General features: G+C 37.2%; 1 protein-coding gene and 1 long non-coding RNA gene across 4 annotated transcripts in view; one reads left to right on the top strand and one right to left on the bottom strand.

Annotated features, from left to right (window-relative positions):
- The window catches only part of RALYL (RALY RNA binding protein like), a 584,866-nt gene extending 572,298 nt beyond the window's left edge, over positions 1–12,568 (top strand). For all 3 annotated transcript variants that reach the window (XM_045514266.2, XM_010951849.3, XM_074354903.1), the window contains one exon: positions 11,589–12,568. In XM_045514266.2, the coding sequence (XP_045370222.1) occupies positions 11,589–11,611 (23 nt within the window). In that variant the 3' untranslated portion in view covers positions 11,612–12,568. The remainder of the gene's footprint in view (positions 1–11,588) is intronic.
- LOC123615897 (uncharacterized) overlaps positions 1–15,774 on the bottom strand; it is a 132,834-nt gene that overhangs the window by 11,267 nt on the left and 105,793 nt on the right. The window lies entirely within an intron of this gene.

A 15,774-nucleotide genomic window follows, 5' to 3' on the forward strand; every position in this document is an offset into this window, starting at 1 on the left:
TTCCTCTGAATTTTATCTGTGTGCTAAAAAGAATCAATTTTGTCCCTATAAAAACATTTAAGGTCATCTCTTTTTGAAAATTCTTCTTAACATTTACTGTAAGAAAAATGTGAATATGAATTTAAAGACCTTGAAATACCATAGTATTTTTATGACAAGTAGTAACTGTGAAACCAATTATTTTTAAATTTTACCCAGAATTTTAAACAGTTTTAAAATTTAAGATACGTTTTATTTCTGATCTTTGGGGCCACATTCAATCTCCATGAATACTGATGCTAAGCAAGGACATTTTTCTTTGAACTATCTCTGTAAACATAAATTGAGTAACTATACCTGGAAGTAAATTAGTTTGAAAAAGTTCACCCATGTAATTATTTTTTTTTCCTGTGTAAACTATGGTATTTTTCTTATGGTATATTTTCTTCTGATAAAATTGGTTATTCCTTTTCATAGCTCACATGGGTTCTGCCAATGAGATGATTATATTAAAATATTCAATAACTGCTTCTATCATTATTGCTTAATAGGTATGTGGGCACTAATAGAGCTATAGGAATAAAAACTAGTGAGATTGAAATCCAGTTACAAAATAGAACTGTCCATCATCTCCTAAAGTAAGTTAAGAAAGTTTATTTAGAGCGTATTAAGGCTGTGCGCAAATATACAAGTAAATATTTGTAATTCTTCTTTGTGATCCAGAAATCAACTCCATGTGCTCTTACATTTGCCTGTATTTTTAGCAGCAAAATAGAGAGTCACTGGAGACATTCTGTCTAAAACTTCACCTGAATCATTATTTCCCCAGCACCTCCCACCCAGGCCCCACATGTTTTAGAGGACGTTTGTAGGGAGGGCACATTGTTGCCTACATTCAGACTCTACTCCCTGATGTTTATTTCAAATCAGGTATGTTTTAATCTGGCCCTCAAGGAAGGGCGACTTAATGTGATTCTGGGCTGGATTTATTTCCCCACTTCAAGTCAGACCCTGGGCAAGTGACTTTCTTTCCTTGTGCCTCCGACTTCTCTTCATTAGGATCAGTATTTGTAGAATGAAAATGTGGAAATCATTTATAGTTGCAGATGTACATTGCAGATGTACGGTATATTACATTTATGTGACAAGTAGTACCGCACAGTGTTTACTCAGCAAAAAAGACCAGTGTAGGTGGTACAAAGTACACCAGGCAGACACAGGGCTCTTCAGCACACAGCACAGTCTAGCTGAGTCTTTTGTGGATTTCCAAAGTCAAATCTGATGAACAGATGATGTTACAGCATTCTGTTCAGGTCCATAAAGTGTGACGTCCCAGAGGACTCGAGATACAAAGGAAAAAATCTCTTCAAATACAGAGCTTGTTTTCTGATTTGGGGATAGGTTTGTTTATAGAAATCTTCTACGAGAGAACCGGCATATGTTAAATTTCTTCATCAATTTATTGAATTGAATGCTCCAAGTTCTTATTCATCTTAATCTGTACCAGAATGATCCTATAACTGATACTATTTCTAAATTCTACATTCCCTTGTAATAAAGAAAGGAAAGCATAGGCAAGTGAGCTGATATCCAAACCCTATTTCAAAATGTTTATTTCAGAAAGTAACCAGCAGTGGTTATGACATAATTAGTTATATATAAAACAAAGTCTAATTTCCAATTCCTTCTACATCTGTTACAATTCTGGGATTTATTTTTTCAAATCATGATAATCCAAAGCACTATGACTCTGAAAACTCTCTGAATCAGTCAGGATTTTATTACATTCAGCATAATTTGAGTGCTAAGAGAATTTTGATAGTATTGCAAAGCTTTAAGCCTTAAGGTTTTTTGAAATTAACTGTGTTTCTCAAATATACTGATAAAAACAATGCTTTATGAATACAATAATAGCATATTTATTTCACATTGCTATTTCACCTGCTCTCTCAGATTAATTTTGTTCAATCTGAAAATGGAAGCTATTTCATTATATTCTAATTCTTTGATGGGTGTATACAGTATATTTAATTAAATTAAATGCAAGTTGTTAAATAATGATGACAGCCTTTCCCCAGCTATTCTGAAAATCATGAATTAACCACACAATTTCCAAGGGCTTTTAAAATTAAACTTCTAAATCAATCAATTCTGCATCACATTTTTCTGTTACATACTACAAATAATTTTTTTTTAATATGTCTTCTTGTGGTGCCAAAACTAATTACCTAAAGAACTGTAGAAAGCAGTAAAATGTGTGAAATTTCAAAGTTCATAATAATCTTAGCATTAATCAGCACTTGGCTTCTAGCACTGGCAATAAGCAATTTAGAGTACTATCCTAAAATTATCATTATTAAAATTATCATTACCAGCATTGGGAGTACCTAATGGTCATTAGACACTATATAATTAGCATGAGAAATCAGAAATCAATGCATGATCAAATACAAGTTATGTGCCAAATAAAATTACTATAATTTATCAATTCAGCTACTCAAATATGATTGTCAGTGAGCCCCAAACACTCAAAACACAGTCATAATTATCTTCAGAAAGTATCAGAGGACAGTTGGGAAGAATTAAGAGAAATGTTAATGCATTACTTCGTGTAACAGAACATCCACGCTCTGGTAAATCATATAATTTAGCAATGTAAGTAATTATTTTTCGGTATTAAAGTAATTAAATTTTTACACAGACATTTTAAATTAAATTGTGTAACCCACATTAGATAATTTTACTCTGAAGTTAAATATTCTTCTTTCTTAATCAAATGTATTTTTACAACATACAAAGTCTCCTTTAGACAGATGCCTAAAGCAAGTTTTTAATTAAAACGGTTTTGAATTAGTTCAAGATGGAACTTCAAAAAAAAAAAAAAAAATCCAAGCAGATCTACTATAAACCAGGGAAAGGCCAGTAGTAGGTTATGTGCAAATTCTAGTATTCTCCCAGTAATTCCATAGCTTTTGTCCCACTCATCATGGGGCACCAGAGTACTGTCACATCCCAGTTGAGATCATCCCAGTAGTGCTAACATTCACGCTGTGCCCAGTCTGCCTCCCTACTGGGCAGAACAGACTATTCGGGAAAGCACTGGTCTTAAATAAAGCAGACTGAATTTGGTTTAGTAAAGACACTCACTCTCTGATCCAAGGATTCATGAATAATACGAGGATGACTCTTTCCCAACAACCTACCTCACTGGTTTGTAATAAAAACCAAATGAGAATATATGTAGAAAGTGTTTTATAAACGTTCACGCACTATACAAGTAAGAGTTATTATGATGGTTGTGGTCCACACCCACAGTCTTAACCTAGTCCCAGATTCTAAGAATAACCCAAACTCAGTGTCTACCTGGGACAAATTAAGAGAGTCTTAGTCTTAGGTAAGTACTTCAGATGCCTCAGACTTTAAGACATTCTTGTTGTTTCTCTTACTGTAAGCTTTTTACAGTTTCTCTAGTTTTATTCTAACAACTGGATACTCCTTTATTCCTGGGAACAAGTAGAGTCCCAAAATGTAAATGAATCAATGAATCAAAACAAGAAAGTCTTATTCTTCAGATCCCTGCCCTAATGTTCTGTCTGACACCAGCCCATCACGCCTGGAGTTGGCCTCTGCCTTCCTCTCTCTTGCCATCTTTGGAGAAATGAACTGAACCCATATTCCATGGATAGGACCCTCCCAGGACTTCCATACTTATAAAATTCTGTCTGGCTGTCTGATCTGTCACCACACTGTATAGGTTTGGGCTCAATATATAGTTCATATTTAGACCCAAGGAAGCCAATTCTCTTCTAACCACTATTATCTACCAATGGAACAAGATTCCTTGTGAGGTAAAAAGTTCTCTATCCGCCTTGAGTTAGTCAAGTCAAAGCTACATACCCATCAGCCATGATTACCATGGAAGGCCCTGCTGCTTTGGTTGGGAGATTAGACATGATCACGCTACAGTCCTAGGTCACCTGCTTAATAATTCTGCTTCCACTCTGTTACTCTTATGTGCTACTGCTTCTCCAGTGACAGTAGAGAGGACAATGTAGGGTTCCTGACATTGTGGCCTCTTACCACACTGAACAAATTGTTCCTAAGGAGTGAATCCAAAGGAGAAGACACTGTTTGCCTTTTATTTGATTATTTGTGATTTCAGTTAAATGAAATGTACTCCAAAAACACAAATGATCTGTGTTTCCAGATGTAAAAAACTATGATTGCACTAATATCCTTGTTAGAGATAGCAGTAGTTAGATACAGGAAATGATGTAACTAACTCTGAAAAGAGTTCTTTCAAAACCACATATGGTAAACCATGTCTCAAACCAAATATCCGGAAGGAATATGGCACTCAGTTCAATACTGAAAACTGTTTATATTGTGTCCATTATAAGTCAGTCTCATAAACTAAAACATGAATGCCAAAAGTTTGGCAGCCACTTTATAATATTTATAAGAATACAGCTTATTTGGATTTGGCAAAATTAAATTTACATTAATTTTGTTTTGTCTTTTAATGATAGTTTTATAATATTGTTTCATATTTTCCATCAGTTTTAGGAGAGAACATGAAATATCTGAGCATGAATTATGTAGTAAATCCTATAACGCTATAGAAAATGACTAATTTTCCCCAGTCTTTTCATCTTTCCATTTGGTTATGGAAAAACAAAGCCTAATGAGTTATAGATCTGTGATCTACTATAGTATACATAGGTAGGTTTTGTCTCTTGCTCATATTTATTCATGAGTGTTGAGAGATAGATGGAGAAGGATATAAAGACATGGGAATACTGGGGAGAATAATGTGTGTGGATTATAAAACCAAGCTGTTAGGAATTAGAGAAAAATAAGTAAGGACAGAGGTAGAGGATGGAGACAGGAAAGCAGTGAGGATGACCAGGTGGCACAAACAGAAGACAGTTGGCCACTGGAGTCATGACGTGCCCGGAATCACTACAGTTAATGTGCACTTAAATTGGATCATAAGTTGCACCCAAGTTAAATAAGTTTGATGGTGTTGAGGACAACTGAAGCAGGAGAACTCTCACCAAAATAACTTAACAAGCCAGGAAGTTAAACACCCGTAGTTCCATAGATGTTGATAGAAGGCAGGAGACTCCTGAAACAAACCTCTTCTACGCACAGGAGAGTATGAGTGTCAGGATAGCTGCACTGGTTTCCTGAACCCAAGACCCAAGTCCGAGCTGGAAGGCCAGGTAGAGTTTGCATGTGCACAGAAGGGAGACCCTGAGTTTAGGAAATCCAGTGTCCTTGCAAGCAATAAGCAAGCCTGTTCTTTGTCCAGGGGGAGACAAGATTTATTGCAGGGCTAAGCGGTACACCCCTGAGTACCATCCGCACTTCTCAGAGTTGCCACCCAAGACGTGGCCTTAGGGAAAGAACAGTCAGAGAGTTTCGTGGTGTTAGCACACGCAGCAAGCCACATAGGCATGCAAGAGGCCCGCAAGGACTGCCTCTCAACAGTGAAGTGTTCTTCAAGACTGGGATGCGCAGATTAGCATCACTCAAAGAATTAAAATAAATTCATTTTGGGGGCTCATTCCAGACCCAGCGGTCTTAGGCCATTTAGGCTACTGTAACAATATATCATGTATTAAGATAAGCCTTGTGTGGCTTATCAACAACACATACTTATTTCTCACAGTTCTGGAGGCTGGAAGTCCAAGATCCAGCACTAGCAGATTTGGTGTCTGGTAAAAACCCACTTCTTAGTTCATAGACTGATGTCTTTTCACTGTGTCCTCACATGGCAGAAGGTGTGATGGGGCTCCGTGAGGCCTCTTTTATGAGGACACTCATCCCACTTTTGAGACTCTGTTCTCACAATCTAATCACTTCCCCAAAGCCCTGCCTCCTAATACCATCACATTGGGCATCAGGGTTTCAACACAGGAATTTGGGGAAGACACACCGTTCAGACCACAACACTAGTAAATCAGAAATTCAGCAATCCGAGTTTACAAACCCACTCAGTAATTCTGAGGCCCTTTAAAGTTCAAGAACCAAGAGTGTAATGAAAAGAATTCTTGCTAGCAGTCAGGATCGCAGGACTAGTCAAGGCTTCTACCAACTACCAGGGCATGTCTCTCAGCTTATCTGTGCCTCAGTGTCTTCACCGATAGCAGGAGCGGGTTCGATCATTTCTGATTCCTTATGGCTCAAATTCAATGAAGTCCTCTATTCTTTGACATGTAGCTTTATACATAGTGCCTGTGTTAAAGACCTTGAAATGCACATGGCATGTATTGGTAAAAGCAGGAGAGGTCAGCAAGTAGGAACAGGTCCACAAGGGTTCCTTACCACCCTCCCCAGTCCAGAGCCTGGGGCTAGACTCCAGGGCACCCAGAACTTGTCTGTCAGCATCCTGGGAGTGGAACAGTCCCTCAGACAAACGTGCAGTAACCAATCTGGAATAGGCTGGCATATCAATCCAGAAGATCTGTTTACGAATTTATGGTGAGCCTTCTAACCGAAAGAGAGGCTAGCCCTGTGCTCTCTGGCCTGAGCATTCTCTTCCAGTAAGTGGACTGCTAGGAACTATTATCATAAGTTCTACTTGGAAAGCGTGGATTTAGAACAAGAGAGTTGGTTGAATGTTCCAAGACTGCCTGATGTGTCCATGTCTATACCAGGAATATGCCTGTCAGTTCAGCCAAGTTCACTTCCAGGGCATGGACACCTTCTCCTGGGGACAGCCCCTGAATGGTCCAACCAAGCTGCCCTCCAAGACTTTCCTGTTTTTTCTGGGCTTGCAGTGCCAAACAAGTCTCTCTCAGATCAACACATCTTTCCCCTCTTTGGCTGATTTAATAAGCTTCAGTTCTGTTCCATTCAAGTCTCAGAGACCATGAAACCTTCAGCCTCTCTTAAGTGACATTGCACATGCTCTGCCTTAATCGTTTCAGTTTTGATCTTAGAGTTAAAATCTCAGAAGACAGTCGGAGGGTCTTATTTCTGAGTTTCTGGCTGGCTACTGCACTTCTGTTTCCTCCTGTGCTCTCTGCCACCCCCTTCCCTAAATGGTCATCACCCCAGGAGTGGAGACTATCAGCCTATGGGGGGCAAGAACCCCACAGGGGAGCAGCTGCTTCATTTGTAGCCATCCCAGTGAGTTCCTACCCTCTTGGTTTTCATTCCATTATGGATTTTCAGCTGTGAATCTTTCATCTTAGAGTACAATGCAGCTTTGGCCCCAAGAGCTTATTAATAGCAGACAAGTTTTAATTTGTAATGAACAGTGGCTGCTGGGAATCTGTTTATGTTACTTAGAAATCTGAGCTAAACTGAATTGGATCTCATTTGTAATAAGGCTTTGTAAAAGCCAAATGTATTCACGTTGTCTATAAAAAAAGAATGGCTGAATAATTACTCTATAAACATGATCAGTGGTGACAACAAATACAGATTATTCCTGCTCATGGGACTTGCATTTCTATAAAATGTGATATGGCCTGCATTATCTATGCATTTCCTTTTACCTTTTTTTGCTTTTATAGACACTACTTAAAATACAGATTATCTATATTTCTTTGTCAGTTATAAATCTCAATTAAAGATAACAGAAGCATTTCTTTTTTTGTTTTTTTTTTTTTTTTGGTTTGTTTTTTTGTCGAGGGTGGGAGGTAATTATGTTTCCCTCTCTATTTGTTTTAATGGAGGTGCTGGGGATTGAACCCAGGACACATGCTAAGCACACACTTTACCACTGAGCTATACTGTCCCTCTTAACAGAAGCATTTCTGACATTAAAGAATTCAGAAGATTTCTCTAAAAGTATGTTTCTCGGGGTAGAGCTGTAAATAAGGTACATTTATTTAATATATTGCTGTGCCTCTTTTATTTCCAATATATTAATGCATGAGGTTTAAAATTAAATATGCTTTCCCCGTAGATTAATACTATCCTTTTCATCTTTGTCAAATAGAAGTAAATGGCTCGGTTCAATATAACTAAGCACATTTGAGTGGCTCTTTTTGTGGTTTTTCGGAAGTAGGAGAGATTGAGAGTTGAAAAAGCATTCATCATCAGGAGAATTTGTTTTAAAAGCATCCAAGCTCCTACACAGCCGGTAGATAAATTACCCACTATTCAAGACAGGGAAGGAACAATTAGTTTCACATTATACTAAACCAGTCAGCTCCTTCAGTGACTGTCATTTCTGAGAAAAAGGCAGCAGAATGTCATAGTTGCTCCCTTTCTCCCATCCTTTTAAAAGCAAACAGCTAGTCGTTTCTCAGACTGCAAGCTCTCTGGACAGTAGGGTGAATGTAATTTTGCTGTTGTTTTTTAGAAAAGGAGAATTATATTCGTGACACATCCGTATGGTTAATAACACCTACTTCGCCAGGCAAAGTTAATGAAGCTTTTGTTTTGTACTAGTGACAGGCAAAGGCTTTGAAGCTTTATGGTAAGGAAGTAAGACATCAATAAATTACTCCCAAACCTCCCTTTCTTCTTCTCAGGATAATTATTTTTACATAATCATTTACCATCACAGAATAAAGGAAAGGGTAGGGAGAAATCATACTAGGGGTAGCAGAATATGCACCCAAAAATCTGCAGGCTGCTTTTGCCTTCTTAACAAAATGGATAGTTTCTAAATAGGCATTCATTACCTCTTTTGAGATGAGCAGGAAGGTGTAAGAATATACCAAATTAATGTCATCTGTCATGACTTAACTGGAAGAAACACAATGATCGGCAAACTTTATATCCACAGCTGCTGCAGCATTTTAAGCATCTTCCATCTGTAATAAGAAAGTGATCAATGGAGGCCTTGGAGGAAAGAGTACAATTAGAAGCATATAAAGAGCCTCAGTTCCTTCCTGTACCCGGGTGTCATCCATCAAAACCCCCAAACTACAGTGTCCTATGTTTGCATGTCAATATCATTCTATAGGCTAAGTTTAATTTTAATTAAAAATTAAGGTGTTCATTTTCACGTTCATAAGGGATAAATTTTGGTATGTGTGTACAGGAAATGCATAAAAATTCTTTTATACCACGCAAAAAGTAGCACACCGACTTTGTACTGTAAGTTCAGAACTTTGTGCTTTAACGACTCATCGACTCTTCCCATGTACATGAACTCAGCCTGGAGTAAACGTGAAGCATGCATAGAAGGACGTTTCCGTTTTTTAAAGTACATATATGTTTGATCAGTAAGGATATAGTATAGATTGTGTGAAGAAGAGAGGAAGGGGAAGAAGAAAGAAGGAGTGAGGGAGAGAAGCAAAAAATGAGAAACAGAGAGAGCGAGGCTGTCAAAATATCTGTAGTTAGGGTTTACCCATGAAAGTTTCTTTCCGAGGAAGATAAGTTTTTTTTAATGCTTTTGACTGGAGGAAAGACTATTAAGGGTATATATTTTATTTTTTGTTGTTTCATTTGTGAAAGTTCTTAAATCGAAATTGTTAGGGATTTATTATTAAGATTACATCTATAAGTAGAGTACTTTGCAAAACTTTGAAGAATGATTGTCCCTGATTAGTTAATTAAATGCATTCAAATGTCATAAATGGCATTTGTAAGTGTAATATATTTTATATTGTGTTTTTAAGTGCATCATCTGTCTGGTTTAACAAATCAAACCTTTCCAGGAATGAAATAATTCTCAAAATCGAAGAAGTTAAATGTATCGACATGATGGCCTGACGTTGTCTTAGATTTTCCAGTATCACACACAGACATAAGATATGGGTGTAAGAATTCAGATCACAAAACTGAAATCCTCTGTCTCAATTTTTAATTGCATGTTCTGAAATGAAATCGTAAGACTGTCATGTGAATAGACTAAATTTTCTGAAATAACACAAGTATTTACAGTACCAAATGTTCACAGATGTCTTAACACAAAAATATTAGTACTATGATTTGTGTTCTTGTAAACATTTTATATTTAACTCTAAATGTTCCTAGAAGTAACAGATATGTGCTCACTAAGGAAGATGACATTCAGTTAACTAAGATTACTGACTTATATGTCTATTCCTGACTGTGAAAGTTACATAGCCATGAAGGAAGAGAAAGTACCAAACAGGTTCGCAGAGTTCCTTTCAACCAATGATTTTGTCCTGACATGTGATGTGAAGCCGCAGACATCCAGAGCAATTCTCACCACTTCAACTGCCAGAGCAGTCTTTTTCATAATCTCTATATCACAAGCTTCAAAAATGTAACAGAAGGTCAAGTTACCTAATTCTCTGGCTAATCATAGGAGTCAGCAACTGTTGGGAAAGGCAGCTGTTCATGCAATCTGTCAGCCCTCGCTGAGCTGGAAAAATGGACCTTGGACCTCGTATAGTTTCTTACTAAGAAATAAAGCACCCACACAGCCCATATCTGACTTACCACCTTGTATAGAAATACTTCCCCTGTTTTAAGCTAAATAAGGAAGTGTCCCTTTGTTCTGCTTAACATGTACATCAGTAGTCCTCAGACCCACCCCCATCTTTTAGCGCTTCATGCTCCACGAGAGAGGATTCCAGGTCTTCCTACTGCAGCAACAGGGATGTTCATAAGCCAAATGCCCTCCATCGGTTGCCAGGGAGATTCGTTAGCCGTAAGGGACCAGCACACACTGTTGAGCTGTAAAGTGTTGTTCCATCCAGTGCTTGACTGTGTTATGTTTTCCTCGACAACTTTGATGCAAAATATAAAGACCAAAATGTCTGGAGTTCTCCCTTGATATTGATAATCAGGAGTAGTTCAAGGTATTTTGTTCACCCATTATTGATAACTGATGCACGATGTTCTTCTCAATAGCAACTCCCATCCAAATTGATCCCTTGATTTGAATGTCTTTAACTTTTAAGGCATGCACACAGATTTCCTAACTCCAAAACAGGCTTTGAATTTGATGGATAATAGATGTAATTATATTTTTTTTACCTAAATAGGAGGACCTTGAACTTGGTAGGATTCTAGGATAAATACATGCCTTTTTCCCACTACCGAAATCTTGCATTGTTTTATCTCCATCTTCAATTTCTCAATTCAGTTCTTCAACCAGTTGAATTTTCACTCTTATATGATGTGTTCTGGCTTATGGTTGCACCTGCCTGTTTCTGTCCTTCCTGCCTCTAGCTGTCTGCTCTCGTAACCAAGATTGTGTTAACTCAGATCACAGACCTGTACTGGCTCTTCCTCCTATCCTGGGCGCATAAGACTTAGGAATGCATCGTTCAAAGCCTTTTCCAAGAGAAAAATACCCTTGGTCACTTTTGTTAGGGGCAGCAAAGATTCAGGAGTAACCCAAGTCTCATTCCCTAGCCTACAATTTCAAGTGTTTCCCTTCTGACCTAGAAACGAGCTCAGGTTGAAAAATAATTGTTGATCTCAGGCAGTAAACAGGCTGAATTTTTTTCAAAATTGTGTCATGCTATAAATGTAAATAATTTTAGTCTTGTGTACAAGAAAGGATCTGAGAACCTAAACTTCTCAAGTGTGTTTGTCTTAAAGATCTAAGTCTTCTTTTATCCTTCTCCCGATTAAGCCTTAAAATCTATCTTATATATATATGCGTGCTCTCAGCAATGAAATATACATCTCTATATTTAAATTTTTTTTTCTTTTCTCAGTTTCTACAGATAAAGTGATCTGAAGTAACGAATGATGCCATGGCAGCAGAAGAGAGAAACTGTGACAACCCCCCAAAATGTGGAAGGAGGGCTCTGACTGGACAGCATCACCTTTGGTTCAGTTTATATATAAACCCAAATAAATAAAATGGACAGTATTGTTCAATTTTAGAAATTCCATTTCTTCTATGTTCTGAGTTATATAATTGTCAGGTTTTTATGGTTTAGATTGTAAATGTGTTTTCCCCTTTGCTAATTATGTTTGTTTTTTTTTAAGTCTTAAAAGTCTTAAAATGTGAAGGACATTTATGAATGGTAAGGGAGACACTGTATACAAATGTATATTTGTAAAAGCTATTTTTATGATTAGCATGTTCTACTGTTGATCATATATAAAAGTCAGGTGATATTGCAATTCTGCATTTAAAGTTTATTTCCAACAATGTCATGTAAGAAAAGATGCATTGTATGCTAGTTTTTATAATTTATTTTTAATTTATAGTCCAAAGTACTTCAGATTGTAAGGATAAAATACTTGAAAAAGTTATATTTCTGCCCTCAATAGGCACCATTTTTATTAATAAAGAATGCAGATATTTCAGATGTGATTCAATAGTTAAAGGACTGTTGGTTTAACCTGTGATTAAATTGAGCATTCTCTGCTCAGCTGAACTGAAATGACTCATTTACTACCCCAGTCTGTCAGTCTGGGTAGGAGATCCTGTGGACAGGTTTTAATGCCAATACAGGTAAGAACTAGATTGGCAAGGAAGACTGTCTTGTCTTTGGCTCTGAAAGATGGAATTGGTGCGTACATCACTTCATTTCATCACCTATTACTAGGAAGTCTCCATTCCCCGGCATTGCAAGTGTTTTCCAGATGCTTTTGGCTGTTGTCTTGTGCTGTGGAAATGGAAGAAACCATCTTCACAGACTGTAGGAGAATCCAACATATAATTTCTTAATAAATACTGTTTCTTTTAAAATGAAATTGGCATGTATCTTTCTTTTGGGGTGCACATGGTTTTAATACTTAGTTTGAATTTTTAAGTCACTGTAATGCCACAAAATCGGTGCAATAATGAAAGTAGAGCAACTTTATTAAAATGCATTATATGCCCTCTATGGTCTATATGCCCACACTCTATGGAATGACTTGTGCGCTGGAATGCATTAATTTGTCAGGTACTAGAAAGCCAGATGACCCTCAATCCATGACAGAAGTTATACTGTGCTTTACATTTCTAGAAGGCACTTTTTTTTTACCCAAATATAGAATTTTAAGAAAATATTTCAGAATAGAAAGTAAAACCACCTGAACATAGGTATTTATGCTCTTCCCAACTAAAACCTTGCTGCTAAATGACTGCCAGCTCCTCATTAAAAAGCAGAGAAAACACATGTAACACCACCCAGAGTATTTCATGGGTTTAAGGCCACCTTTTTTCAAAGAAACCGAGGGTCAAAAATCACCTTCGTATGTTTTCTGTACTGTACTTCTTTAAGGAGATTCATCCTCTTTCTCTATGTCTTTCAAATATAAGCTAATGAAATCTTACATGATTTCATGCAACAAAGAATATCCAAAACCAAAATTCTGAAGGAAAAAAAAAGAATTAGAAGTCTGTTGTTAAAAAGAATTAATAAACTTCATTTTCTTCTTTAAACTCTTAAGCAATTTGCCCACTAGAACTGATGGTCTGGACCAGGAATGTGCTTCTTTTGCAAGAGAATGGGAAAACCACAATGTAATACACTGGTTTGGGCCATAAGATGTATCGGAGAAGTTGTGGCTGATGTGATCCGATTCTGAAGCTGCAAAGAACCTGCATATGGTTCTCTAAGGAAATCAGATCAGCAGAATGATTTCTTGGTTTGCTGCCAAACAGATGCGTCTGCTTGGGATAATCTGATGCTCAGAAAGGAAGCACTGCAGGTACCGTGTGTTAGGAAAACACACGTGTCTGTTTTTCCAAACTTGGTATTTGTCCTCAGTGTAGTCCACAGTGTAGCATTTATGATCTGGCATTATCATAAATTAAGAGCATCATACTTTCTCAGATGTTCATTAACTATTCTCAAAATAAAATGAAAAATTAAAAAATATAACATAATTCTTTGTTATTAGAGTTCGTCTTCTCTACATAGGCCTTGAGGAATGAAACCATGGGTCTTCCCCTTCATTCATTACCCGTTTCTGGCATAAGAATTTCTTGTGATGACTAGGATGGAGTGAAATATACAGCAGACCAACGAAATACAGATTATTTGGGATTATAATCCCTAAAGTTTTAGTTTAATAACTTAAAAGGAAGTGTTTAAGAGGTGAGGAGAGGACTGTGGACTTCATTTAACTCCAAACAACATGAGTCACATAAAGAAAAGAAAAGGAGCATTTCTCTCTGCACTCAATTCAAGAAAAATAGTTAAGCTGTCACTGGTGACAACGGGAAGGGGAAAATGCCAATTTTGCTTCCATCTTCAAGAAAAGAATAGCTTTCGAAGCAGGAATACACAACAAAATAAGATAGGAATAAAACAGAAGACAAGTAAAGAGGAAACTATTTTAAATGGATTAAAGTTCGGAAAACAGGAATTACAAATGCAAATGCCTGTAGAGGCCTGATTAGAAATAGAAGTGCAAGAATCAGGCCTGAAGTAAGTTAGCAGATATTAAATTCAACTATGCTAATGAGGCCATCCAGCCAGCTGCCGGATTCAGAAATGCAGACCTGGATTGGCCAGGTTTCCTGACTTTTCAAGAGAAGGTAGCTTTAAAGGAGATACTCTATTTTGGTTTGTTTTAATATGAATATGATGGTGAGTGAAACCATATCTGACATCTATATCCAGGATTTAATAGTTGTATAACTTAAAAAAAAAAACAAAACCTTACAATAATGAGAACAAATGCAGGATTATCTCTGGTGAGAAAAAGAAGGGAGATGAGAATAAAAGGGATTCAGTAGCGTCTGTAATATTTGATTTCTTAGGGAAAATACTTGAATCAAATGTTTCAAGTCAAACATACCAAACTAAGTCTAGGTTACACTGTTGTCCATTTTACTTTCTCCATATTTTTGTAGTCTTACTACTCTTACTACTTAAGAATCATAAATGCATGGGGTTTATTTCACAGTGTTTATACATAGGTCGATGGAGATGTGTAGATTGATGATTCACAGATGTGAGTGGGATAAACAGTGTACACAGAGGTCGAGATTTGGATCTTTGGGTCCATCAGAAGTCTACAAGTCTGTGATATACCTTTTCTAGAGATGCTCAGATTCCTAGAAAACAATATGACTTCGAGAAAGAGAGATGCCCCACTCCCATGTTCTAAGCCATTTTGCAGAGAAGGAATTTACAAGTGAATTTCTTATTTGTTATTGAAAAGGCTTCCTATCAGCCCTTGGGATATTTAGAGCCACTCTAGGAATCTAAATATGGTTCATCCCAGAATTTGGGGGGAGTGGTCTGAGTATGCAAAATAGCCCCCATGTTTATCTGCTGCATCTGTAACAATAAGGGTTGAGTCTCCTCTCTCTTTATACCCTGCACAAATGGTGCCTTACACGTAACAGATTATTTCTCCCTAAACGTCTGGGGAATTAAATGAAACAGGGTGTGTTCTGGGTTTTTACCTTATTATAAAAAATATTTTAAGCTATAATTTGTTAAGCAACTAGTACATTCTGAGCAGCACCGTACTGATGACTTGATATGCATTATCACTAATGTGCACAGGAGAACTGCTGGGTGGGTATTGTTAGCTCCAGTCTCCAAATAAAGAAAGTGGACCATTTATTCAATCAGTTCTTTATTGAGTGCCAACTCTGTGCTAAGCGCTGTTCCTGGCAATAGTGGTCCAGCTATAAATAATGAAGACTGAAACTTCTGTCCTTGGATAAAAAAAAAAAAAGCTTACACTACTCTGTATGATGCACAACAGGCCAATTAACCAGCAAATGTGTAGTATTGCAGGTGGTAATGATGCTAAAACAAAAAGCCAAGAAGGAAAGAACTGGTGAGGTTATACATGGATGTTTAAATAGGCTGATCAGGGAAGGCTCCAGGGTAAGGTGGCATTTGGGCCAAGATGTGGAGTAGGTGAAGGGGCCATTTACGGGAAAGGTGTCCTGAGCATGAGGGACAGGAAGTAAATCCCCGGAAGCAGGAAAATAAT

This window comes from Camelus bactrianus, chromosome 29 (genome assembly GCF_048773025.1).
Source record: "Camelus bactrianus isolate YW-2024 breed Bactrian camel chromosome 29, ASM4877302v1, whole genome shotgun sequence".
NCBI classification, from domain to species: Eukaryota; Metazoa; Chordata; class Mammalia; order Artiodactyla; family Camelidae; genus Camelus; species Camelus bactrianus.